Source organism: Polypterus senegalus, chromosome 2, assembly GCF_016835505.1.
Source record: "Polypterus senegalus isolate Bchr_013 chromosome 2, ASM1683550v1, whole genome shotgun sequence".
Classification (NCBI taxonomy): Eukaryota; Metazoa; Chordata; class Cladistia; order Polypteriformes; family Polypteridae; genus Polypterus; species Polypterus senegalus.
In genome coordinates this window covers 100,326,133-100,338,241 of record NC_053155.1, presented here as the reverse complement: position 1 = coordinate 100,338,241, position 12,109 = coordinate 100,326,133, and the positions used below count along the sequence as shown (strand labels likewise).

The 12,109-nt window shown below is 39.1% G+C and overlaps 1 protein-coding gene across 3 annotated transcripts in view; it reads right to left on the bottom strand.

The window, feature by feature from the left end:
- relt (RELT TNF receptor) overlaps positions 1-12,109 on the bottom strand; it is a 41,184-nt gene that overhangs the window by 12,537 nt on the left and 16,538 nt on the right. For 2 of the 3 annotated variants that reach the window (XM_039744254.1, XM_039744257.1), the window contains exon 2: positions 3,431-3,505. In XM_039744254.1, the coding sequence (XP_039600188.1) occupies positions 3,431-3,478 (48 nt within the window). In that variant the 5' untranslated portion in view covers positions 3,479-3,505. Of the gene's footprint in view, positions 1-3,430; positions 3,506-9,763; positions 9,827-12,109 lie in introns of those variants that run through there. The other variant, XM_039744256.1, reaches the window with a different exon arrangement.

Below are 12,109 nucleotides of genomic sequence, written 5' to 3'. Positions count from 1 at the left end.
AACTCAGGTGAAATGGCTTTTCCTGTAGTTGCCCTCAACTTGAATTATTTTATTAGGCATGAGTCACATGCCACTCTCCAGATGTACCAGATGTATTGCTGTGCTCTGCTCTGCAAGGCCTTGAAATTGTGTGAAAACAGATTCAGCACTTTCTTGACAAACAATAAAGGGAAATACTCCATCTGCGATTTATGAAGATGTTCAGATCTGAAGGATGTTTTGGGCCATAAATAACGATCACTAAAGCACTGTGGGAGGTCTAACTTTGTCCTACAGTGGTCTGTAACATTTTACGCTGTGTATTAAGTTGCTCTATCTGTAGATTTATTAACTCTATAAAAATAAAAAAGGGACAGCAGCCACATTTACTGTTGTATGTTTCCCCATTATACTAAGCAGAAAAATGGGCCTTACCAACAGGAGCGAAGCAGAAGCAGCTCATCAAGGTGTGCCATACAGCCTGAGGAGATGACACCTTCACTCTCTACAACTGTGCAGAGTTCAGGGGCAGTAAGCGTTTCATTAAATTCAAAGGGGTTTTAAGACTACAATGAACATCCATCCATTATCGAATCTGGTTAATCCAATTCAGGAACCTATCCCAGAAACCTCAAGCATAAGACAGAAACTGTCCTGGTCAGGGTGCCAGTCCACAAAAACATGGGAAGAACATGGAGACTCTATACAGGTAATGCGTGTGTTGGGATTCAAACTCAGGAATCTAGACTGATGAGGCAGCAGTGTTAATCAAAGCCAAAACTAACATCTACTTTAGTTCTTGGCCATGAGTTACTACTGTCCATGGTGATCATTCAAAAGTTAACAAGTGTGGAACAAGCATGGTTAGCAGAAGTACTCTGTCTGGAAGCAGTTCCTGTTTTTGTAAACTTTGCCTTAGAAGTTTATCACTATGACGAGATGTTGGTCAATAATGGTGCAACGGTCGAAACTGGTCAAGCTAAAATTACTTTACATTTGAAACGGAGATGCTTTAAATGTTTATGCCAAATTGCACAAGATCAACATTCTCATCAGTTGTTTCTTCCCTTTGATCTAAGGCATCAAACAAGTAATTAATTTACAGATTATTGTGTTCTATTTCTTAAATTTTAAAGAGATCAGGCTTCAGGCTAATGGTAACTCTAGAACAGCCATTGCCTAGCAGCACGTTAAGTGGCGCAAAATGTGAGAGTAACTCGCCTTTTTTTTTGTTAGGGATCTGAGCTCAAAATTCAGGTGCTGCAAAACTCCTTTCCAAAAATGATGTTGTAGAGCATTTAGTTTGTGCAACTGGATAAAGAACTTGAAAAATGTAAATACAGTAACATAAGGCCCGACAGCATTAAATAGGTATTTTTTTTAAGCTTCTTTTGAAATCCTGCACCATAGCAAGTTAGAGTCACATCCAGATCAAATACTGCAATGCATCAGACACATAGCAAGACCCAACGCTCTTGTGGCTATGCCCATGAAGAAAGCCCACAGAGATACTAAGAGAACATAATGTTTCCTCAGCAGTCCACGACCATTTGATAAAGATATCTGATAACTGGTAAATAAAAGTTGAGTCAGCACTAATGATTATTGAACCACATCTATTATATTCATTACTGCATGCCATCCTGTTGGTTTGATGTTCTGACTCAGCTGTTCTTTAGGAAAAATTTACACCCACATATCTCTAAGTGCTTTCCAAACCTTGAGGCAGTATAGTGAATACGCATTTCTGAAGGCGTGTTCCCTTCCGCCTAATTAGTGACCTGGAAAAATATTACAAAGAACCTTTCCCATGACAGCGATCTAGTCACCTTGAAAAACACACCACTACCTGTCGCTTCCTTCTTGGTCAAAAAAATAGTGTCAGAGCAGGGCCTCATGCTCCAGCAGTAGACTGAAGAAGAGCATATCATTACAGTACAAAAACATGGGAGCCACCATGAACGTGCTAACAGAGCTTCCTCGTTAAAGTAAGCATTCTGTTCAAAATAATGTTAACTAAAACTTCACCTTTACAGCCTATTCAAATGTTTAAATGCCCTGCCTAGAGGAATTTTAGAGAGAACAGAGCTGGAAGAGTTCAGGTTCTTTCAAGTGGGTGCAGCTTTCAGCATTTCCAGTTTTCGCTTTGCCAGCTCATCACATTATTAAACTTATTAATGTCACTCTGCATTACAGCTCCCCTTCAGGCCTGAAGATACTTGAGTAGGCATTAACTGCAAGCAAATAGATCTGGAGTTCAGTGAACTGCACAAATAACCTGTAGCACTGCTGAGAGTAATGATGTGATGTAGTGGTTAGTGCTGCTGCCTCACAGCTCCATAGTTCTGGGATTGAATATTAGCCCTGGCACAGTCTGTGTGGAGAGTGGGCATTCTCAATGTTTAGGCAGTAGGGAGGGTGATTGGCTACCCTAAGTTAGCTCTGTGTGCAGGGGTGTGCTCTACCTGGCACCTATTCTTCTAGGATAGGCTCAGACTCCCTGCTGCCCCGATTAATTGGATGATGCCAATAAAAGCTCCCCGTTATTTTGCAACAGGAGAATTAGTGGCCAGCCAAGCAGAAGCCATGATCTTAATTGTGCAGATGTACCCCTGCCCTCCAGACCATTTTCTGCATCATGTTTAATCAATATGAAATCAAAAGAGATAAAGGAGGGCAAAGTGAGCTGAGCTGAGCTGTTACGACACCTCTTCCTATTTTTGTATCCAAATGCATTTGTGGCATCTTGGTAAGTGATTCAGCCTTGGGTTTCCACGATCTACTAAAATAATTTAAAGCACCTCTAACAACATCTTTCTGTTTTCTTATTAACATGTTAAAATGTGCAAGCCTTCTATCACATTGTGTTGTATTTGTGTTCTAATTCTAAGAGGATGGCAACTGTAAAAAACAGGAAATATACTATCAGTGTGCTTACATTGTTTTTTTCCCCCATCCATTCATTTTTCTAACTCACTTTTATTGTTCAGGGTCTGTAGGAGGCCAATGCCTATCCTGGCATCACTGCATATGCGTACGCATTAAGTTAAAGAGAATGGATGCTACAGCCCTGGATAGAACAGGAGGTAATGGCAGGGCACAATCATGCACAGATCCACACTCGCTCACACTGGGCAACTCTTGTGCCGCCTGCTAACCTTTAAGAAAAGTCGTAAAGGTGTGTTTATGAACCAAGGAGTAAAACAACAGCGTTTAATGATAATATCACTTCTATCTTTACCACAATTATCTTTCCATTTTAAATCACTGACTCCTGGCTACCAGCACAGCATACTCCTTCAGTTGAGTACTGCTTGCAGCTTTAACCCCTGAAGAAATAACGATTTGATTCTCTGACTGAAATGGGAACCCTTTTTCATTTTAATGTGGTGTGTGCCTGAAGAAAATTACAAGGCAGGAGATACTTGACACCCATGTTGATCACTCTTACCGTGAAAATCGAGACCACAGAACAGCAAAGGTGGCTCTTCATCTTCATCAAAATAGTCTTCTAGGAGCATAAGATCTGGGGAAAGAAAAGTTTCAAAATGTCACATTTGCATGTATTGCCGTGTTTACAGTATTCCTACCCCTCTGTAGCGGTCACTAGGCAAATTTTCCATTTGGCAGCATATGAAACAAAGTGGAATGCTGACCTGTTTTATGAATTATAACCTTGTATACAGGCCTCACTCCAATGATTATTTAACATTTTCTCACACTCTTAATCTAGTTCAGGGTCGCAGGACCAGAGCCTGTCCTGACAGCACTGGGCTCGAGACAGGAGACAATACACAGCATCATAGAGTTATTCAGAGAAAACTTAACAATTGCTTTTACTGACAAAACAGAGATGATCAAGACACTCAGATGTACCTGAGGTATACTACTGAGAGACGCCTTTTTACTTTCTCATATTCTACATGAGTTCTTCCTGTATTGCTTCTCTGTTGTACTTTATTGTGTTACATCAGTTTTTGTTTCAAATAATTTCTCAATTTCCACAATGATTCTGTTCTTAATTTCATACTGTTGAATTTCCTAATATTGTGCCTTGAATATTGCTTTCTGGTTCAGCTTGTACTCAAGTTATTTTAAATGGGTATTCTATTTCTGAGTTTCATGTCTGATACTGTAATCATGTTTGCCATGTAAAAGTCTCTATAATGGTGCATGCTGTTAATAGCACTACATAAAAATGATTCATTGACAGCTGCTGGTTAGTCATGATAAAGACTTGCTTAACCAGGCTTTCAAGTGCACACATAAACTAAACCAGTGGCTGGATTTAATCACACCAATGAGTTTAGCTGATGCCTAATGATTGAAATGTTCAAGCACCCATGGCGAGCTCTCTCAGCGTATATACACCACTTGAATTTTAACTGGAGATAGAAGATGAACTGCAATTCTTGTTGTGCTTCCCCAATGCAAGATGTTGAGGGAGTTACACATGCTAAAGAAATCCCAGTAATTTCAGATCTTGCGGGGAGAGGGCAAACATACAGTAAACAGTTTAAAAAGATAGAACAAACAGGAACAGTGCCTGTCAGAATTATGACAGATAGAGGCTGTGGACCAAAAGTAATCTGTATACTGTATATGCAAGCAAATATGTAATATACACCAATCATATCTGATTCCACAGGATGCCAGAGAATGAGAGTGATGACACCAAGTTCATCTTCTTGGGCATATTGGTCAGTCACACAAAGCCACATGTGATTGGCCTTCTGTGAAGCAAAAAAAATAATAATCCTCAGCGTGAACCTTCAATACAAGAAGACAGGTATTCTGACTGGAAATTAGCTCCAGATGCCTTTATTAAGAAACTCTGATATATGGAGGTGATGTTAACCCAAAAAGTCACTTTACCAAGTTCAAAGGTGCATTCTTTAGCACATTATATATTAGGTGTAATTATGGAATAGTTAGCAATTAAAGTATTTGTTATTTGAGAAGTCTTCAGAACAACAGTCCACCTATAAGAACTATTGTGCATTTGGGTTTATTTTATTTTATAATGTGCAGAGTACCCCCTAACAATTGTAATTCTATTAAAGATATGATCCTAAATTTGATTTCATCTGCGGGCCGGGCAGCTGACAGTGTGCCGTTTGCATACTCCGCCCATGCTGCCCGCATTCTCAGAGATGCCCATCAATTGGCGGCTCTGTTGGCCCAATGTGATGGAGTGAATGCGTGTGCCCTACAGGGGCATTGTCATCCAATCTATGACTGGCTGTACTAGCAGCAGGTCCGGCGCCAGCATTAAGGCGAATTAGACATACGCCTAAGGCGCAGATCATGGGGGGGTGGGACCGCGCGAGTTAGCTACCGAACAGTCGGCTGCCGCACTAATAAGCTTGGCATAATGGCGCGAAAAAACCTAGCACCAACACTGACTGCCAGTAATTACATTAATTAAAAACTGCTCAAAGGTATATTAATTAAAATAACGTTTTTCACAAAAATGAATTGCAATTCAAAACGGAAAGAGCTGAACACAGAGATAAATTCCACAGGTCACCACACGAACACAGCTCAGAGGTATCAATGGTTTTACAGACCGGGGTATTTAGGAAGTATTGTAAAATACCTAACTTTTTGATACGATAAAACTGGACTCAAATTCCCCACTTACATGTCTGATACTTCTATTTATCTAAGCCGTACTTTATCTGCAGTTACGTGCTTTGCCGTTAGGTTTCGGTTAACCTCGCATGCGAGCGCGTGCGCACAACAGGGAGCCAAAAAGGGCGCCCGTGGACGTCACCAGCGGCACGCGCGCACGCAGCACGCAGCTGGGGCGAGGAAGAATTGCTGGTGTTCAGGACGTTTATAGCCAATGATATATGTAATATCAAATACCAAACGTATTGTGTGCACCGGAGAGCACGTTTTATTTGAATATAAGCTGAGGAAGTAGAAATATAAATAGCAAATCCCGATGTATTAGTATTTAACTAACCATTTTATCAAAGGGACTTTAAAGCTAGGGCATCTTTGGCGAACACGCCTTTCGACGGTTCCAAGTTTGCATCATCATTTCTCTCCTTTTGCCAGCCCGACCAATTTTTATTCTGTTAAAACGACGCTAGCGATTTGTGAACTTCTACATGCCAGGTTTAAGTACCAGACATGTTCTGCATTAAAAGGTAGGGATCTTTCTTACCCTTTTCATTCATCAATCTAGTTTTACATCCTGGAATCTGCTTGTTAGCATTATTTCCTGGTATGGCATCTGCTAAGCTTAGGACCTCAAAGCACTGCACAGGTCGGTGAAGCCAGCATAGAATATAATACAGAAGCATTGCTGCCCTTTGTCCAGGACATATGTAAACCATGCTGCCTTAGAAAGACATATATTATTATTGTACAGTATTAAACACTAAATCATTCGTTACGCTTTCACGTTTCCCTCTTCATCAACTCTCGCTTACTCTCTTACTTTAAAGTCTTCATGCTGATCAGCAGCCACTCGAAATGACAACCCGTGTAAGTATACCGGACCTTCATTTCTTATATGTATTTAATGTATGATGTTGTATTTATTGTCTGTTGTCTGCACTATCCTACGGTCACTGACCTGTGGGAGAAATTAAGAATCTCAATGTACTGACAATAAGTTTCAAATTGACCATTTCACATTGTGTCTTTTACAAAAAAGCTACTTGCTGCATGAATAAGCCATTATGAACCCTATTGTTCTTCCAGTACTGTCTTGCTATAACAGGCATGCAAAAATTTTTTTATTTTTATCCTATTCACAGTCACTTAACATCTCCCTTAAATCTCAGTTTGTCTCCTCCTCACTTATCTGCTCATCAGCATCAACACTTCTTCCACCTCTGGTTTTGAACTTTCTACTTCTATTTTCATCTCCTTTCACTTCTTACTTTATGATCTCCTGCTTTCTCCTTAACACCAGGAGTAGACATCACTGTGGTCAACCTGGCACTAGGTTAGGTATTGCCACGTGTGCCAATGGTAAAATGAAATATTCTTGCTTTCCATGACATTACCACAGTTGAATTGAGAATAAAACAAAAGCTAAAGGGAACAGGGACAACCCTAACCAAGTTCCATATTTAAACTGACACACCCAACTTATATCCCTTCAAAGCAAATGGAGCACTACTAAAAATGTGGAAAACTGGGAATATAAAGCAGTACGAAAAAGACAAAATGTCTATTTTAGAAAAAAGGAATAGTGAAAATCTTTAATTGCATAAGTGTTTCAAAACTAAACGCTGAAGTCATAATAAAAGAAACAAAACATTTGGCCCCTTACAGATCTGTCTGCCTGTTTCAGGTCTTGCAAAAATAGCACTACAGCTTACAATGACAGCTGCAGGGGTTTACACTGCCAGGTATACAAAAGCTGTGTGACTTCAGACTCACCCAGGGTTCCTTCTTGGCAGCCATGTTTCTTGTGTATATCTGACTATCATTTCTGCCCTCATATCTCCAGAATCCTGGGCTAAAAGTCTAGCCTGGTAATATCAGTGTAAAGTATGCATGTTCTCTCAGTGTGTGAGTTTTCCCTGGCCCCAAACGCACCCACCTCACACACCCTAAAAGACGTACAGGTTAGGATGACTGGCCATGCTAAAATGAGCTTAGTGCACATACAAGTACTGTATATGTGCAAACATATCTTGTATTGAACTGACATCCTGCTCAGAGTTTCTTCTTTTACTGAGCTTGATGATGCAAAGACAGAATCCTGCTCCCAATGATTATGAAAGTTGAAAAAATTAATGAATGAATAAGCTGAATAGTAAAAGTTGGGTTTTAGAAATCAAGACGTTTTCATTTTGTGCAGCTCAGAAGAAAAAAAAAAAGATTTTTGTTGATTAGTGAATTTCAGAAAACATCGGCCATTACACAGTGTCAAAAGTATACTTTTCCCAAGTATTATTCTTTTCTACAATGCATGTTTACAAGGGCAGCTGTCTAGTATCCTGTTAAAAGTGAACCAAATTTATTTTTGCAAGTATACTCAAAAGTTACAGTTTTTGGTATGTAAGCAATAAGGCAGCCGAATAATTATTCATAATACAAAGCACAAAGCACGTTGCATCCTGTAAGACATTGCAGGAGGAGAGCTGGTTATCCATGCATTTAGGTGCCTGTATTTGAGCGATTCAGTATTAACTCTCCATAAGTGAAGTCCAGAGGCTTTTAAGCTTTTTTTTTATTATATATAAATATGGCCCTCAAAATAATGGAGCACACTCAGATGAGCACAGTTTAAAATCAGATGAACTGATTTCCTCTAGGTGTTTCAGTCTGAATCTGTTTCAAATATTCCTCATCTCTCTTAAACTTAACTTAGCTGGTGCCTCATATTAACTAAGAAGTGTCTCAAATGACCTGGGCAGAAACCCGGGCATAATAGTAACCAAACAAAGAAAACTGTGCATAATGTGAACTCGGCACAGAAACAATTACTATTTGATAACCACACTGAGACGCAAGTGTCAGATGCCAAAAAGTTTAAGATACCAGTGACCAAATCCAGCTACATGAAACAACAGGCACATTACCTCATTTAAACTCCCTAAATACACCATATCATATTAAGACTTTAATATATTATATAACACTATATGATTATATATAATATTTCATAAATTGGGTGCCAGAATAATTTTGTTCACTCCAGATTACTACTCCGTGTAGAGTGAGTGTGAAACTGTGAGAAACTTTGGAGACCCTGCTAACTACTGGTGGAAATCCAGAGATACAAAAGTGTCACTGTTAATTTTTATTTGAGTGTGTGTTAAAGAGGAGATGACCATTTTGAAATTAGCATGTTATTTACATATGAACGTACACTTGTCATTAAATCTGTGTTAAACTGTCAATTTGATTAACTAAATGTTTATGTGACTACTTACATTGTTCTGTGAGCCTGAGTGTTTATACAAAATATTACTGAAGTAAATAGATCAAATGCATTGTAGTATATTAAATAGAGAAATATTTGGTACCAAACTCCTTCTGTTCTAACTATGTGTCCAGACAAAGAGTAAATCTAAAATGACAAAAAGTTATTATCACTTGGCATTTGTCATGTTTCTTTCTTGCACCACTGTATGAGTGCTCTGTCAGCACACATTTGTACGGCAGTCAGTTTAAGATGAAAGCACAGCTCACATATTTTTACAAACTGATTTCTAATCAAGAACGTCAGACATCTCCAGGTAGAGTGACAGAAACAAGCAGCAATATTCTCAATGGCAGGAAATATTTTCAAATTTTCATTTTTAAAATTCTCATTAGCAGGAATGTCAACTACAAGCTGACCCTCTCCGGAGTTTTTAAAACTGTGAGTTTATTGTCACCTTAGGTCAGTTTTTTGATTCTTTCATTCCCACAAACTTGTTTCTTTAAAATCTCAACCCATTTGAAGACATTTCACTGCTAATTTGTTTTAGCTCCAGCTGCCTTCTTCCAGAAACATTCACTACCAGTTGCATTACACACAGATCTTTTTACCACTTGTATTGAACAAAATCAAATACAAAAATACCATTGTCTTGGTCATTTGTTTTTACCCATTCACATTTATGTCTTTTCCAGCTACTTTTTCTCCTTTATTCCACCTAACTGTTCATCTACAATAACCCCCCCCCCACTTGGCACTTAGTGCCTCATACTTCTTGTATCAGGAGAAAGGTGCCATACCATCAAGTTTAAATTTGTATATTTTCAAAGAACTGAGCATCAATAATCTATACTAATCCAAATTATTGAAACAGTAAATGACACCTACCCCAGGGTGCCTTCGGAGAGTTTCTGATTAGCTGCACTGGCTGTACCTGCTTCTGATCAGTCAGTGATACTTGAAACACTAGCAATGTCCAAATAGGCTCCTCTTATATACTTCTGAGCAACACAACAAGCTCCTCCCAGGCAATCATTGCCGTTTATCGTTTATTATCCACACAAAAGAGCAATTGGATGCACTGGAAGAGTAACGAGAGGCGGTGCAGTGTGGGCCTTGACTATCCACCTTAAGCGGCTCGAAGTGTGGGCAGCCTGCCAGTCCTCCCTAATCACTGTTTTCCATAAATGACTGCTCGCAACAACAACAAGCAGGGAAAGCCCTGTTTGGCTAGGAAAGTGTACAAAACACAAATGTGGCTCAGCTTTCCATTGGTGAGGTCTAAGCCTAGGTGTAGTGACCAGCAAGCAACAGTGGGCACAATGGAATTATTTGCCATGCCACTAGCCTGTAATTAGGGGCAGTTGTTTTCTGTTATGTTACACTTCCAACTCTTTTATTATGTTGATTTCTTTTAATGTCACGTCAAAATAGAAAGGAGGGGTGAAATCAAGCATGCTATGGATGTTCTACAGGTAAACATATATTGGTAGAGGTAATACGAGGACACATAGTGTCACAAGTAATGAGGTTCTTTGAACAGAACATACAACTTGATGGGGACAACAATTATCATGCTAGGCACCATTGTTCCACAGCCTTATATGAATAAGGTGTTGGGGTATAGGCAAATCAGGAAACGTCCTTTCCCATTCCGGTTGTATTTTTGTCTTACAGGGTCCATTAATAGTGAAGGGATGCAGTTAGGCAATGGAATTCATGAGGCAGACTTGACAACTACATGGTCATTATTTGAAACCCAACTTCTGGCTCACTTTGTGATCCTCAGAAACCTAAATGCACACAAACAGGTGTCTCCATTTTATCAAGTGAGACTTCTTTCTTCTTTTTCTCTATTCACATCGGTGCTGAGCCGTAGAAAAATGTACGAGACAAATATTAGATGAGTGTGGACCTTTACTTTTCTTTTGCTTTCGAGAGCAGCTAAAAGAAGCATAGCAAGCCACTTCAAACAGCACTGTGAGATATATTGAATATGTAAGATCTATCGCTGTTGTAAAACATAAGGAAAAGATGACAATTCTCTCTCTCTAGACTCAGTAGTTTAATAAACGCTCAGGTTACCTATTTAAGGCTGCAGCCTACAAAGGTGCTGTGCAGAAAGAAACTGCATACCTGTCCATGTCAACCATATTTGGTTAGCTGAGGCCCAAAGCTGTTTGATGGTGGAGGCATTCACTGTGGCTTTTTTTCCTTCATGTTCTAGCTGTCAGTTATTTGCATGTAGTTGTTCTATGAAATTCATAAAGGGATAATGTAAATATTTGTAGGATTATTATAAAGGTGTCAAAAGATGTAGCCAGATGCTCACTGATGCAAAATAAGGCATGTGATACAATTCTCAAGAGTGTGAAGGCATGATACCCACTGCTATGGTGGAATGTTAGCCATACTTTAGAGTGTGGCTCTGTGTTGTGTCCACATATAAATATGGTAGTTAATCTTAAGGGATGGCTGGCAGGGTCATACCAACTAGTGATCCCAGAAGTAAAAAATGGCTTAAATAACCAGAACACAGCAAATGTAGATTGAAAATCTTAAAACTCAAGATAAAAAAAAAAAATCTCCATTTAACATACATGTAATATACATAAATGATAGGCTAAATTCCAATAAAATTCATGTTTCGATGTTTATTGTCAATATTAGGATTACAGCAAGCTTCACAGAAAAAAGGTAAATTAACAGAAAAAACATTTAAATTATAACATCTGTACAAAACCTTCTAAATTCCTTGCAGAATGTACATTTCACACTGGTCTTTTCCAAATGCAGTATATGGGAAGAATAAAAGCAGCTAATTAAACAAGGTGAAACAACTCACAGATAGTGAACATGGAATAATACTGCAGCCATAGGAGTCTCCCAGGACTGAACTTGGCAAGCACGGAAATTCTGACATTTTAAAGTGGTGTACAAGCAACTTGTCCTACAGTCAGCCCTAGTACTAGACTTAATTTCAAAAAGGCTCAGTTGCCTGACACAATGTGTGCCCATTCTGCTTTTTTGCATATACAGACTATGTGTCGTTCTGCTTGTTAGCCCCCGAGCTTGGGCAGCTTGGTATAGATAACATTTGATGATTATAGCAGTCACAGGTATTGCATTTCATGCGCTCCATTTCATGGTATTGTTTGCATCATTTATGAGACATGGGAAGCATTTGTAAACATATTTGGAAAGCCTGTACACACTCCCCAGCCAATTCTGAGT